Below are 16163 nucleotides of genomic sequence, written 5' to 3'. Positions count from 1 at the left end.
TTGAGTTTGAAGGTCTTTTGTTCGTTGAAGTTCGAATATTAATCATTTTGTTTTTCCTTTCTCAAATTGCAACTTATTTACTTTGGGCTTTAATTTATTTCCTTGTTAGTTTTTAATGGTTTTTTTTCTGTCCATACTACGTTGATTCTGTGATTAACGGATTTTAGCTTAATTGTTATTCTTTGAAAAAATTAGTCAACTGTCATTAATATTAAAAATCAAAACCGAAAGAAAAGTAAACAAACAATAAACAATTAATACTTTATACGTTGTATGAGACTTTTGCAGTTATTTCCATAACTACGATTTATTAAGAATTTATTGATTCAATTTTATAATGAAGTAATTTTTAAACCTAAGAGACATGACGAACTGGCTTTATTTTAAACGTTCAGCTTTATAAGGTATGTTTTTAGTATTCAAATGAATTACTTTTCCTTTATTCAATAAAAGTAATTTTAAAAAACAAAACTTGAGACAGCTGATTCTAATAATTACTATTTGTTACTTTTCAGTTTTGGAATATCTGATAAATTAGGTAAAACAATGAGTGATCAACCAGTCTTCATAGATGTTTCCACTGGTATTTATGATACTTTAGATACGAATAATGAAATAAAAATTAAGGAAGAAGTTAATTTTGCCAGGTGACTGTGACAGACTTATTTCTTTAGTTAGAAATCCCCTCATATCATGAGGAACTTGTTTAATACTAGTAAAGTATAAGAAACTACAACAATATTATATTCAACTATGTGGAGTAAGTAATCTTAAACATTGAAATTGAATCAATAGTCAATCTAATTTATTTGCGCTAGGCCATTATTAGTCATAAATTACGGTAATTGTGTTATAAAATGTTAATGTTAATAATTCACTAACATTTTTTTTATATTTTTGGTAGTCACCATCAACATGTTATAATTATATATATAACATCAGCTGTGTTCAAATTGCATATTTTTTTGTCATTTGAACCACTAAGTGCAAGTTTACAAGCAAAAAACTTTTCAGTTTAAAAAAATAAGCAAAATGTATAATGTACTTCATTTAGTGATAGGTGTAAGTGTAACTATTTTTATATAACTATATATTATTAATATAAAAAAATAATCTTTGAAACATTATTTTCAGCCCTAAACCTGAGATTGACGACATACTAACAGTCAAGAGCAATAAATTTAAATGTCCAGAATGTAACTATTTATCTAGAAAACAGGAATTACTAGACAGACATATATTAAAGGTGCATAGAGGAGAAAATCCATTTCAGTGTTTCATGTGTGATTATACAACATCTAATAAAGGTAAGTTTGCCCATCTGCATCTGTTGATAAGCAATATTTCAAAGGTTTTGTCAAAGTGTGTTAACACTGTGATCATAATGAGATAGGTAGTTAAAATGGCGTAATAAGGCATTTTTATTTTGAAGTGAATCTTCGTTAGTTATATGAGGGTAATTTTTTTACGGATGAAACGTCACGAAGATGTGCAGCGTTTTTGTCGAAGAAAAGGGAGCGAGCTATTAAGACCGATTGAGGGAGAGTGAGAAGGGTTCGTTACATTATAGAAATTAAATTTTCATAAAGAGAATTTATGAAATATTTGTATTTTATTTATTAAAAAGAGCGGCAGAGTGTTTATTGGCAGTTCTTCTCTTACGTTCTACGCTTTTGATTTAAGAACTGGAAGTAAATGTAAAATTAGAAGCATTTAATGTATATTTCTTTTTTGACGTTCATAAGTGTACATTGTGTTACCTTATATGAATAAATGATTTTGACTTTTTTAATTTCATTTTTCAGGAAATTTTGCCGAACACATCCGCAGACATGAAGGCAAAAAGCCCTTTAAATGCTCATACTGTCCCCACAGAAATGTCTCCAAGAAAAACCTAAAGAAACATGAATTAATACATCGTCCAGACAATCCTTTAAAATGCCCCCATTGCGACTATATTTCCAAACATCAAAGAGAGTTCGGATCGCACACTAGAAAATTCCATTCCACGCAAAATGGTGTTTTGACATGTGTCAAATGTCAGACAACGTTTGACGACCAGGACAGCTTGACAGATCACGTCAAGTCGCAACTGACATGTGAGAAGTGTACATTTGTGGCGTGCGATGCTGGCATTTTAGAAAAGCATTTGGTTAATCATAGACAGAAGAGGATTGAGAAAAAGAAAAGTTTATGGACTTGTAGTATCTGTAGTTGGTCATCTTGCAAACATCCTAAAATATTGTTGCATCTTATACATCATCCTAATCAAGAAGTGAATGGTATTGATATAAGTATTTTGCAGAAACATGGTATTATGTGATCCCGAAAACACTAAATAAATAAGACAGTATTAAATGACCATGCGACTTGACTGTGCTGTGAAGAAGTTGCGTGGATTCGGTCTGGTGCCTTCTTAAGTTCTCATGTAACTTTCACACGTGTATATCCTTTCTGTAACTAATTCTAATATATAAAATTCTCGTATCGCGGTGTTTGTGGTTAAACTCCTCCGAAACGGCTCGACCGATTCTCATGAAATTTTGTGTGCTTATTGGGTGAGTCTGAGAATCGGACATCTATTTCTCATCCCCCTAAATGTTAAGGGTAGTTCCCCTAAATATCTTTTTTTATTTTTCTGTTTTTATTTTTTTATGATACAGCATTAAAAATACATACAACCCCTAACTTTCACCCCTCTACGATCAACCCTTATTTTTTTATTATAAATGATATACATGGCAAAACGACGTTAGCCCGGTCAGCTAGTATTATATAAGTATCTGATTGTCCTCATTGTGACATGTGTGATGTTTGAGAGCAAAAATAAAATCCAATAAATATAAAATAAAATCAGGTATTATTTTCATTTTATCCTAGAGCTAGACAATCCTAGTGTTGTGGTTTACCAGCCTTTTTCTAGGCCTTAACGCAAGTTTTATCAAGTATTATTATTATATTTATATATTTTAATTCGAACAATGTATAGTCGTGTCTCTGTCTAGTTCCACCTATGTCCACGGAGCGCCTTTTATGTTTTTCATAGCAAAACGTATCGTTACTTTTCTATTTTTCATCTACATTTTCTTTTGTTTTGTTGACAGCACTGCATTAAATTTGAAATGGTGTCGTAATAATACGAAACATAATTTTTTTTTTTTGTGAATTAATAAGCATTGCGTAACAAAATTAATTATAATAGTTCGCTAGTGAATTAGCCAACGATATTTATAGAACTGTCTGTCATTTCCATAACTGTTATGTATTTTAACTTATAATTATTTATTGACTAACATAGACTGATCATTTACATACAATTTAGTTATTTCAGAGTAATTAAATTTTTACAATTAATAATCTTGCATATACAATTTTAATCTTAAATTATCCATGGCCGGGAATTCGTTCATGAGGCTCCATAATGTGGCTGTATCTGTGGACAATAATAAATTGATTATGTTTTATTGACCCGTAGGTAATTAGCCTACTGTGATAGCACTGTTAAGTCAAGTCGTGCACGTTTCCTCACGATATAGAAAAAATGGTGCACAGCGTGCCACTCATTGTATCAATTAAATATGGGCTACACGCGAAAAACGTTGAACTAATATTTATCACCGCTATGACAGCCGTCAAGCAAATGACAGCACCGCTATTTGATGTTACGGTGACACTCAACGTTCTCTAGAAAACCTACTCCTATGTTATTTATAGACAACGTATGGGTGACGTCACCCAGCGTTACATTTCGGCCGTTATCTAACGGCACCGCTTTTCTAGGAAACCTAAGCTTAAAAGACAGATAATTGTACATACTTATAGTCGCCCGCCAGCCATCCATAATACCCCATGGATGATGTTACCTCACTAAATCGTGCGTATTGAATATATCTGAAAGTAACAGTAATATTTCCGTGTTAAGTTTATATTTTACTAGTAGACCGGCCAAGCGTTGCTATGGCTAAGGTTTTTGTTATATTTCATAGTAGTGTATGAATAGTTATTCAAGGGAAACGGTAGGACCACCATGTTTTTTTGGTGGTTATTCCATTAAATTGTAGCTTATGTGAAACGTTGTAACTTTCAACTTAGCGCCATCTGTTAGAATTGTGACTATCAAATAATAAACAAATATTTTGCAATAAAATAATATTGCGGGTATAAATTGAGATGTAAGCTATCCTATCTTTTAAGTTGGATCAAACTGCATACGGTGTGCAAATTTGATTGATATCGATTCGGTAGTTTAGGAGTCCATAGCGAACAAACAACGTGACACGTAATTTATATATATTAAGATAAAACAGGAGGAAAATGGACAAGAGGCTCATCTGATGTTAAGTGATACTGCCGCCCATGGACACTCCATTTCAATAATCTCGAGTGCGTTGGCGGCCTTTATATAAGTATTCATGGTGTATGACTTAGAATAAAATTACATACTTATTAGATGCACAATAAGACCAGCTAAGCGGAGAACTTTTCACCAATTCCCCTTCATCTGGTGGTGGACTGAATTCTGGAAAAAACATCTCTTCCCATGTTTTTATGAAGAAATAGAGTCGAAAAAGTAAATTTGAATTATATCAAGAAATATGTTAATTGTTCAGAGATACATTTCTGTACCATATCTAGCGTACAGCAATTTTTCAAACAACTTTTATAAGCAGAAGTTACCGTATTTTTCATCTCTTTGTCTCACTCAGAACTTGCAAGCAGTCTTGACCTAGTGGCTTCAGCGTGCGCCTTTCATCCCTGAGGTCGTAGGTTCGATCCCCGGCTGCGCATTAATGGACTTTCTTTCTATGTGCGCATTTAACATTTGCTCGAACGGTAAAGGAAAACATCGTGAGGAAATCGGCTAGCCTAAGGCCCAAAAAGTCGAAGGCGTGTGTCAGGCACAGGAGGCTAATCACCTATTAGATTAACTAATGATCATGAAACAAATACTGCCTTGCGATTCTGTAACTCACTTTTCGAACTCACACAGCGGTTTTCACAGCGGCGGTCGCGCTCAAATCAGTCGTGAAGCAGTCATTTTATGATTAGGCATTCTGATAAGAAGGGAGCTTGTAGTTTATTGTTTACCAGAATGCCAAATCGTAAAATGACTGCTTTACGACTGAGTTCGAAAAGTGAGTTACAGAATCGCCAGGCAGAAATGTAAGGGCCCAAACTTAACGCGTTTGTAGAGCCACTGATTTTACGGAAAGGTAGCTAAAGACACCACACCTTCCCAATGTTTGCAATAGTACAAATCACCCGCACAGTGGTTCACGAATGTGTAGAACTTAAAATACAATCCATGGCCTCGGTTGACAGCGACACACACAGGATCATATGTGTTTGGACAGGACATGGGGCAGAGGTGGTAGTCAAATGCTGTCTCTATGTCGTAGAGGGTGCTCCATGTTGTCTCTGGATGGGCTCGCAAATCTGCAAAAATACTTACTTATTATACATATTTATTTATTTAACATAGGGAGAACAACGGGTGGTCTAATCGCTTTTAGGCAACAACAAGAACTTAAAGGAATAAAGAAACAAAAACCAAACAAAAAAACAAAAAGAATAGAACAAAACAAAATGATAAATATACAGGGTGGCCAAAAAGTCGTGGATCAAACGCAAATAGGGGATAGATGAGGTCATTAGCTGCAAAAAATTGTTCTACGGGAGGTCTCTAAGCTCAAACGCTGCAGAGTTATTGTTTATTTTGCGGTTTTATAAGAAAATTTACTTTTTTTACTAATTCTTATTAAAATTTGAAAATATCTACACCTGTATCTTTTTCATTATATCCACTATTGGTACTGATGAGTTCTTGCGTTAGACATGCTATTTATAGTTGTTTATTGAGTGTATTGAAGATAATATTAAGTTATACGATATAATTTTTTTTCAAATCATAACTTTATGTTTACGTCGGACCCCACTGTGAATAAAAATTACTCTACCGAAAAGTGACCCTGTATTACAAGTTTTGGCGCATTTAATAGGGATTCTGAAAAGGTATTACGCATGGCCATGAGTCGCTCTAATATCTTTTTTTTTATATATATATAAGTCTTTTTCTTGCAATCAGTCAGCTAGACTATGAGCAGATGTGTTGAGAGCTGTTAGGCGTTCAGAGCAAAATCTCCATCCAGACTGCTCCTCTCTTTCAACTGTGTCTATCAAGACTTAAGATTTGTCGCCTATTAAGCCTATTTATTAGGTCCGGTATGGTTAGTTGAGTGGCAAGCTTATTAGGATGCATTTCTAGCCTTTTTCTGTATTTCATACTCCAGGTTCTCCTCTTTGACAGTCCTGATTTTGAGGTGCTCATGAATCTCCGATGTTTTTACAAACCACGGACAGTTATTTGTTTCAAGATGTAATTTTGAACCCTCTGTATCTGTAATATCTTTTATAACAATGATTATTACTCACGTTTGAAACCCTTTCGTTGTTGGGTGGTATTAAATTGAAACTTGATTGTTGAGTTTCGTTCTGCCTTTTTAACTATTGGGGCGTTTATTACATTACTTCTCCGGATGTTTAAGAACTCGCTACATGATCCAGATACAACGATGGCGTATTCTAAAACATGATTATAGTAAAGAAGTTTAGAGTATCTGAATTTCTACGCTACTATATATTTATACTTGTATTACTACATACAGTGGATTTCGCGTATATAGACGATGAAGAGACCACACAGTCGTTATATCCGGAAGTCGTTACAGACAATGGTCCATGACGTGTCTTTATTCTACCATTTATTGTATAGTTTATATTAATTTATTATTGAAAACATTCACCGGTACATTAATAATATAACTCAAAATATCACATTGAAACTCATTCATAAATTTAACTCCGCAAGGTAAACGCTTACCTACCTACTTAGCTAATATCTATAAACAAAAGGTGAAGGTTTTCACTGACCTTCGCTGAACATCTGTGTGAATGTAAACAGAAGATAAGAAGTGTTTGTGAAAGAAATAAATCTTTGTGTATTTGGCTGCTGACTCCGTTCGCAATATCGCATGGGATTTTTAGGAATATGTTAGAAATGATTCATTAAAACAGGCTGTCTCGCTCTTACAACTTGATTACTAACACCGATGAAAATATTGATGTTTTGGCCCTTTCTCCACTTCGGACCGGCGCGGAGGTCCGGCGTCGGATACCGGAATGAGTCATGAGAATAATATCGGAAGGCCGGATTGCGCTTCTCCACTATATCCGATCCGATACTTGTATATTTATCATGCAACACTTATATTAACTAAAACCCATATACTTTATGTTATTAATAAAACGTTCTAAATTCTGAATATTTTATTGCCGTGGCAAGTTTATTACTTTTTTTATATTGTCTATCTTAAAATATTATAATCTACTTAATAAATAGTTCACTAATACAATGTAATAGTCTGCCAAGTTACCGTAACCTCATAATGAGGTTTAAGTTTTCATTTAGTTTAGGTTATTATTTTATTTTTTATCTTTTTAGTTTTAGTTATTATTTTGTGTTTGCTTGTTTTATTTTTTCCTTTGATAGATTACTTATGTTCTAATACGAGTATAATTGATGTGTATGTGTGTTAAATTGGTGATGTCATATTTTCTTGTATCTTTTTAGGCATATTGTTTTAGAACGTACCTATAAATAAATAAATAAATAAGTCGCTACATCCGAAATCGGCGTAACATCCAAAATCGTTACAACCACATGAAATTTGTACTAAACTATGCTTTAAATTCAAGGGACTTAAATTTATCGTTGTTATAGCTAAATGGTCGCTACAACTAAATAAGTAAATGAAATCCATTGAATATACAGGCTGGCCAAAAAGTCGTGGATCAAACGCAAATAGGGGATAGATGAGGTCATCAGCTGCAAAAAATTGTTCTACGGGAGGTCTCTAAGCTCAACCCGTGCAGAGTTATAATTTATTTTGCGTTTTAAAAGAAAATTGACTTTTTTTTACTAATTCTCATTAAAATTCGAAAAATTCTACATCCTGTATCTTTTTCATAATATCCACTAGATTGGTACTGATGTGTTCTTGCGTTAGACATACTATTTATAGTTGTTTATCGAGTGTATTGAAGATAATATTAAGTTATACGATATAAAATTTTAAATGCTTCTAATTTTACATTAACTGCCAGTTCTCAAATCAAGGGTGTAGAACGGAAGAGAACTGGCAATAAACCCTCCGCCACTCTTTTTAATCGCCAAGTTTTTTGTTTTACACAACGTTTGTAAGGTACTGCAACCATTTCACCATGTTCCACATGACATCTTACGTATTGTATTAAATTATTGTATAAGCTAGATAAATATATTCTCGCACTATTTTTGTGAACTTTATTCTAAGGGAAAAAATAATAGTTTAAAAAAACTAAAAAACACGCTTTTAAAGCACATCAAACTAAAAAGTGAAAAATAATTCCTAATTTATGCTGAAAATGGTAATGAACAAAAAATACTGGTATTATTGTGAAAAAGCGTGGGGCGCTCTGTGCCATATTTTTCGTCTATAGACGAAAATTTTTTAAACTATAATTTATTTTTTATTTTTTAGTTTATTTTTTTTATTTTTTTTCGGATTATTGCATTGTCATCGATCTTTGACAGGTGCGCAAAATTTGAATAAAATCTGTTCGTTTAAAGTGGGTCAAAATCGAGTCCGAAGGAGTCGGTTACATACATACATACATACATACATACAGGTGAAGCTAATATAAAGCGTGTAAAAATACCTTGCGCAGGATTATCACACATATTGGTCATATACAAAAAGCACGTGTTTTCAAAATCCCTGTAATCCATAATTTCCTGAGTTAATCGCACCGCACAAACATTACTTGAATTACTTTTACAGATAACGTCAACTTTCGAACACACTGCACGCACTTTCGCAAATTTTAAATGTTCAGTCATTAAAACGTCCGGTTTTGAGTATACTGATAATACGTTCAATATCAGTAATGTTATATGTCTCAGCATTGTGACTTAAAGCAAGGTTTAAATTACACAAAAATATTATGAACAACCTATAAAATTGATAAGGTTAATTGAATTGCTTTATTAAAATGAAAATTTCATTCTAAGAAAGCGTCACTTGTTGGTATATACCTACAGCTTAAAGATATTTAGCTAACATTCAATTACAATTATAATGATAATAAGCCTTCATTTGTCCACATATAATTGACATACAGTCAACAAAACTACTGTCCGGGAGAAGGCCTGCTCCAACTTTTCCACCCAATTTTTTTTCCAGCTACCCTTTCGATCGGCAGCCCATTCTTCTAGGTGTGCCCTTATTTCTTTTTTCTTTTGGGCCAGTCCATTCAGTAAGCGTTTTTGACCATCTGTCATCTGTACGACGGGCGACGTGTCCTGCCCATCTCCATATAAGTTGTAGGAAATGTTGCTCTATAATAATTATTTTTGTTTTTCTGCACTTTCACTATTCTGTTTGCCACGTAATTTAATTCCCAGAATGCTTCTTTCTATCGCATGCTGGCTTGAACGTATTTTGGAAAATGAAACTTTTTGCTCCATATGTACCGCCATTTTCATTGGTTTAAGTGGGATTTATTTTACGCTCCAAAACTTCTTTTAAATTGTAGCGCACGAGTTCGTTGCCGTGACATTGGTTCTTAAATGAAACTTGTTAGTTGTTTGCCAAGATATGTAAGTAAAGCCGTCAACGCAATGGCAGTTCCGTTTATAGATCAAGAGCCCAGCCCTGCGATTCTGTAACTCACTTTTCGAACTCACACAGCGGTTTTCGCATCGGCGGTCGCTCTCAAATCAGTCGTGAAGCAGTCATTTTATGTTTGGCATTCTAATAAACAATAAACTACAAGCTCCCACCTTTTCAGAATGCCAAATCATAAAATGACTGCTTCACGACTGATTTGAGAGCGACCGCCGATGCGAAAACCGCTGTGTGAGTTCGAAAAATGAGTTACAGAATCGCAGGGCAGGACGCCCTATCTCACTCGCACCCGCTAGAACAGTCGTTACCTCGCGCTCGGACCTACAGTGGACTTTAAATGTGTCTGGCAAGGGGTAAAAACCATTAAAACTGTCCGGCTATTGAAGTAACATTTTTTCATATGTCCCCAAGAAACATATATAAAATTAAGCTTTTATACTCTAACGAAAGTATAATTATAATTTATTAAAGTTTAGGGGTGTCTGGCAGGGGGTAGCAACTGTCATAAGTGTCTGGCAATGGATGACGAGATTCCTTAAGTTATCCCTAATAAAATATAAAAAAAATTGAGCTTTATACTTTAACGAATTTAAGGTACTATTTTATACACCTTTACTACCTGTTACCTGCCAAAGTAACCACTACCCAAACTCTATAGTCCCTGGTCGTTCTTACCTGTATAGGGGACACGCACAGAAGAACTTTCAGCTTTTATAAAATGACGAAGGTCTGGCAGTCCTGGGCTCTTAGGAGCATAATAGGGTTAAAGATGCCTTGACAGTTTGATGTTCAAACTGTCAAAAGTCGTTTGACACTTGTATCCGAATCGCAGCAGCTATTAATTAAATGTAACGTCCATTTTTCTGTATTAATTTCTCTGTCATATGTATTCATATCAACAAAATAATAAAACAAATGTGATTTTATATTAAATTAAAAATAAATTATGTGTTTTAATTATGTATTACAATTTGTCTATAAGTCTTCTGGCTTCTCTATACCCTGAATCGACTGCGCCGTGCGCGGTTGCGAAGTGAATGGGATCTGTGGCCTCTCCCGCGAACAAAACGCGAGGAACTCCGAGCGTATCCTGTAGTGGTTCAGCGAGCAATGTTCGTGCATTCGGGTTTTGTATCGTTAGACGATTGTCGAAAGAATAGCTACCGCGGGTGAAGGGGTTTGAGTACCAGGTGGATCTGAAAGAAAAGGCATTTAATATGACATGTTTCAATAATAGTTCGAGAACTATAAAATAACTAGAACATACCTGATCATTCTAGTAGGTTCCGGTATATCACACGATTTTCCCAAGAATTTCCGCAAAAGCTCCATACATTTTCGCTTCACCATGTCCTCTGGCATTATTTCCAACTGAAATTTTGAGTTATTTATGAACGACTGTTATGTTTCCTTTGGTTTCTTAGAAAAGCGGTGCGGCTGTAATGAGATTAACACCGCAACAAAAAACTAAGATGAATTGCTACTTTAACCACCAAAAACCTATGAAATACCAACACGATCTTCAAGAGGAATTATAAGAGACTTTGCGGGCAACTAAAAGTTCTTCACGTGTTTCTACGAGATTAGAGTCACTCATAAAAAAGAGATGAAACTGTATAAGTGTGGGAGAGCAAGGGGTAGCTCTTTACAGTTTACTTATAATAGCTTACTCACGCTGGTGCCAACCAGTGTTAAGTTTGAGAAGGTATTTTCGGCTGCTGGGTACATGCCACTTATCAGATAGCACTCTCTATAAACTAAACTTCTTAAGAAGTTCGATCCAATCAATCATTAAGAAGATATATACAAAAATAACTTGTAAATATCTTGGTAGGTAGAGGATAGAAGTAACCGAAATTGAAGCAAGTTACAACTGCGAAATTTTGTTAAAATAAGTAATGAATGTTTCGTGATTTATTATAAATATTTTGTTAATAAATAATAGGATCAGTTACTCGTACCTCTAATAAATATGAGTTTTGTTTGAAATAATTTCCTTAAAGTGTAAACAAATTTTACAAACCCAATTTTAATCTTGTTTTTATTGTGTTTTGTTCGAATTAAACAATTGTTTTTCGAAAACTACTCGAGATCTCGAAAATACCGACATCTCACGAGATTGTAATTCTTAATCCGGCGAGATTTCGAATTAACGATATCTTCTCGAAATTACAAATCTTATTTTTGACTTTTGGCTTTTGACACTTTGAAAATAGCATTAGAAAATTATACGCGTCAGAAAAAGTGTTAGTCTTCTACCTAATTAGAATTTACAGATACTTATTATTGAATGAATATAGATACCTACCAATTTCCCCACTTCCCCGCTACTCCACAAAGTTAACGCTTTTGTTGACCCCAGGGGCTTGCTTGCTCCAAAAATACTAGCCATCCAATAATCCTCTTTCGATAGTTTTTCTTTATCCTCTGACTTCCACATAAACCCGAAATATGTTCCATATTGTGGCCACCAGGACTTGTCAAATTCGAAAATAATTTTTCCCGCTATACCCATAGAAGTGTTTGTCATCGCTTCAATTTTTCTATCAGGCAACTCGGGATTGAATAAGGTTTTATATCTGGAAAAAAAAGCATATAATTTTGTACGCTGAATATTACTAAACCGTTTAAAATTATTAAAACGGCATGATTTAAAGTTTAAACTTTAAAATATGTATTCTCTTTTGTTTTTTATATCACCATTACTCAGGAACATCTTGGTAAAGTGCATTAAATAAAGCTTGGACGAACAAACCGTTCTTTCAAAACTCCCAACGAGACAGTAACGATAACGTGACGGGCTGTGTACGTGCTGCCATCTGCGCAGACGACTCTTACATCAGCGCCATCTTTTGGCCATATTATTTCCGTCACCTCCGAGTTCAGTTTTATATCAAGGTTTGGTAAGCCCGGTCCATTGTTATATGTGTTCTAGAATATAATTACAATATGAAATATACATTTTTTTCAATATATGATTTTTACTTCGCTTCTCAATACTTTTATTGCCTTTGTATGCATTCAAACTAAAACTAGAACTAAGCAGCAGAACGGGTACAGCTTACCAGCATGAGTTCAATCAATGTTGTATAGCCATATTTATTCCAACTCATATCCTGATGACCTTCCAAATCCATGTACTGACTACGAGAACTGACCTCGTTCCAGTCATTAGAAGCCTCGTGGTTGCTTATATACAAGTTCATGAGCGATAGAAATTCTTTTAAAAACTCTTTGTCTCTCATCAAATGAGGGTAGTTTAATTTAACATAATCCATTAACCTAAAAAAAATATCAAACTCATATGCAAAATCGACTTGCCTCCGTCAATGTTTCAACCATTTTGCAGGTAAAAAGCATCGCTGATGATGGCTAACGGCCGGCCAGGATGATTCCTTGTAAGATGGGACTGGCTTGTGGACACGTACAGCTTTAAAGGTGCACAGTCACAGGGATAGTATAAGATCCCGATATACAACGACCTTCAGCGAGATGCTTATTTAATGAAACGTATTTTATATTTAATTTAATATGTCAATAAATATAATCCATATGGGTTGCCTAGCAAATTTCAGTCCAGAGTATGTTTAATTAATATTTAAAAAAAAAATATTTATAATTTGCATGTAGTAAATTTTTTTCAATCAATATTTTTAATCAGGGTAGTATTATATATGTATCACTATAACTTACTTTTTTACTAAAGATGTATATATATATATACTTTAGTGTCACATATAAAATATACATATAAATAATTAATTGATTAAAAACAACTTAACGTTTGCATATTCTATGGACTATATCTATATTAATTAAAATACTCTGGACTGAAATTTGCTAGGCAACCCATATGGATTATATTTACTGACATATTAAATTAAATATAAAATAAGTTTCATTAAATAAGAATCTCGGTGAAGGTTGTATATCGGGATCTTAGACCAGGACTAAGCTTTTTAAATTTGTTAAAATTTTCTCATTGTGTAATTTATTATTATTACTATGTAGGTTAAGAATATTGTAAATACTGTTGTCTGTTGGAAAAATATCAGGTTAATAAAAAGTCCCTCTACTTATAAAGAAGTCACTTATATTCCATTGATAATCCTTTTTGTCAAACATTAGTTTTTGCCATATATGTATAAAATTTCATTGCATTACAGGTAAACCGGTTTGAATTGATGAAATAATATATGTACCTGTTACTTATATACTCCCCCAGGCCCCCTACGAACTCTGTTAATCGCTTTCCAACCAATTCAAATGAGAAATCCACAAGATCATTCATCTCATCATTATCAGTCACCGTGCCATCAGATCGAAAGACCTTGAAGATAGGATCTTGGGGTACAATGTCAATATTGTGCTGAATAGCCGTGGAGTAAGTGCTGCTATTTACGGTACCTTGAATCCTTAAATCGAGCAAACTGTTATCTAATATATAAAATTCTCGTGTCACAGTTTTCGTTGCCATACTCCTCCGAAACGGCTTGACCGATTTTGATGAAATTTTTTGTGCTTATCCGATATCTATGAGAATCGGCCAACATCTATTTTTCATCCCCCTAAATGTTAGGGGTAGTCCACCCCTAAATTTTTATTTTTATTTTTAGACAAAATTTTTAGTTTTAATTGTTTTATGATACAGCATTAATTTTCACCCCTCTAGAGGATCAACCCCTATTTTTATTATAAATGATATACATGGCAAAACGACGTTTGCCCGGTCAGCTAGTATTATATAAATTGTATCGAAAAGTTAATATGAAGAAATCTGCAATCTGCAGCCATAATGAATTCGATATCTTGAAACTATCGAAGTGCAGGAGCGTAATTTCATGAAATAATCCATTCCGGCCAAGACAAACAGCCCGAAATGCCTTGCGATTCTGTAACTCACTTTTCGAACTCTCACAGCGCGGCAGTCGCGCTCAAATCAGTCGTAAAGCCATTTTACGATTTGGCGTTCTGATAAACCATAAACTACAAGCTCTCTCCGCTTGTCAAGACGTAATGTGAAATTGCTTAGCAGCTTGTTGCTTGCTTGTAGTGGATCAAATAAAGCTTTTCCTGTCATATCTTACCATTCAGCACCAACCTCAACCACACCATCACCAAAGGGCACAGTCGATATTCTACCACCGACCCTATTCATGGCTTCGAGGGCTAGAACTTTCTTCCCAGCTTTGGCCAGTGTACTCGCTGCGGAGACGCCTGCACACCCCAGCCCAATTACTATGACGTCGTGTGAACGCATCATAACCGCCTATAAAAGTTAAAAAATATAAACAACTCACTTTCGGCTAAGAATAGCAAAAAGCTGGGGTTTTATCGAAATCATCTTAATCAGGATTACATTGATAATTTTTCCTAACAAGCAGGTTATTCGCCTTTTGTACCGAAATTTGACTTTATAACTGCGGAAATTTCAAAAACGGAATTTGCCCTTTCCGACAAAAAAGGCTCATAGGAGGCCCAGACACGTTCTAACGGATCCGGACAATCCAATCACGATAGCAAATGACAAATTAAAAGCCGCCCGCGCGGCCTTTCTGGCGATTGACCACCCCACGACGGCCCAAGCCGAGGTTCGAGTCTCACAGGAGACGCCCTTGCGCTAGTCGCGGGAAAAACACCCATTCTGGCCGAGCTATGCTCGCCAAAACAGCTCCAGCAGTAAAGGCACTTAAGGCCAGCGAGTTTACATTAAAAAAAAACGGACTTGGCTACCACTGTCAACACCTTTTGTTGGCAAAATCTGGATCAGCGAGAAGCTTCCAGAGGACTGGAACAAAGGGCTTCTTATAACTGTGCCCAAGAAAGGTGATCTAAGCGAACGCAGCAATTAGAAAGGCTTGCTTTCGGTCCCTTCCAAGGTTGTTTGCAGATTTATCTTGGACCCTTTGTCTGGAGCCGTCTAGCCTCTTCCTCGCATAGAACAAGCTGGCTTCCGCCCTTATCGCTCCTGTACCGTTTCATTCGCGAACAGGCATCAGAATGGCAGAGGGAGATTCATCTTACTGTTGTTGATGACTGTTGCGACTCTCAAACATTGGCAATCTGCCGAAGTACATCTACAGGAATTATTGATGTAAATTGACTCATGATGGCTGCGCCTAAGACGATATTCGAATGCCAGCGATTTAGAAAACTGTTTAAGCTCGCCACTCCTTTTCCTGGTTGTTCTGGAACGGATTTTGCATCGCATAAGAATGGGGAATAACCAACATCTCAGAAGATTTGAATTATGCTGATGACCGATGCTGAGGAACAATACAATACAATATCTGTGGGGCGCAAAAATCAACACCCGGAAAACCAAAGAAAGCGTGCTGGAGCTGAGAACCACAATCCATTGCGGATGGGAGTATAGGATATGGAATGCATCATAAATTTTTCATAAATTTGATTACCTCGGAAGCGTCGTGTCTGAAA

General features: G+C 35.1%; 2 protein-coding genes and 1 pseudogene across 2 annotated transcripts; 1 reads left to right on the top strand and 2 right to left on the bottom strand.

Annotated features, from left to right (window-relative positions):
* Positions 1-65: 65 nt before the first annotated feature.
* LOC125061413 (transcriptional repressor CTCF-like) lies at positions 66-2558 on the top strand. Its single transcript, XM_047666863.1, has 4 exons — positions 66-404; positions 516-647; positions 1135-1307; positions 1806-2558. Exons 2-4 carry the CDS (start codon positions 547-549, stop codon positions 2321-2323), a joined length of 792 nt encoding a protein of 263 aa, XP_047522819.1. The 5' UTR covers positions 66-404; positions 516-546; the 3' UTR covers positions 2324-2558.
* A 189-nt stretch (positions 2559-2747) lies between these two features.
* LOC125061496 lies at positions 2748-9139 on the bottom strand. The gene is made up of 6 exons (XM_047666969.1): positions 8758-9139; positions 6433-6582; positions 5233-5436; positions 4444-4519; positions 3817-3891; positions 2748-3433 (listed from the first exon to the last, which is right to left on the bottom strand). Exons 1-6 carry the CDS (start codon positions 9002-9004, stop codon positions 3385-3387), a joined length of 801 nt encoding a protein of 266 aa, XP_047522925.1. The 5' UTR covers positions 9005-9139; the 3' UTR covers positions 2748-3384.
* Positions 9140-10683: 1544 nt separating this feature from the next.
* LOC125061172 lies at positions 10684-15974 on the bottom strand (annotated as a pseudogene).
* Between the last annotated feature and the right edge of the window lie 189 nt (positions 15975-16163).

This window comes from Pieris napi, chromosome 23 (assembly GCF_905475465.1).
Source record: "Pieris napi chromosome 23, ilPieNapi1.2, whole genome shotgun sequence".
In the NCBI taxonomy this organism is placed as follows: domain Eukaryota; kingdom Metazoa; phylum Arthropoda; class Insecta; order Lepidoptera; family Pieridae; genus Pieris; species Pieris napi.
This window is presented reverse-complemented; position numbering and strand designations above follow the sequence as displayed.

Coding starts and splice junctions, on each gene's coding strand:
- LOC125061413 (XM_047666863.1), top strand. CDS start 547: ATGAGTGATCAACCAGTCTTCATAGATGTTTCCACTGGTATTTATGAT. Junction 648..1,134: donor GAAGAAGTTAATTTTGCCAG/GTGACTGTGACA, acceptor CATTATTTTCAG/CCCTAAACCTGAGATTGACG. Junction 1,308..1,805: donor TTATACAACATCTAATAAAG/GTAAGTTTGCCC, acceptor TTCATTTTTCAG/GAAATTTTGCCGAACACATC.
- LOC125061496 (XM_047666969.1), bottom strand. CDS start 9,004: ATGCTGAGACATATAACATTACTGATATTGAACGTATTATCAGTATAC. Junction 6,583..8,757: donor GTGTGATAATCCTGCGCAAG/GTATTTTTACAC, acceptor ATCATGTTTTAG/AATACGCCATCGTTGTATCT. Junction 5,437..6,432: donor ACAACGAAAGGGTTTCAAAC/GTGAGTAATAAT, acceptor GTATTTTTGCAG/ATTTGCGAGCCCATCCAGAG.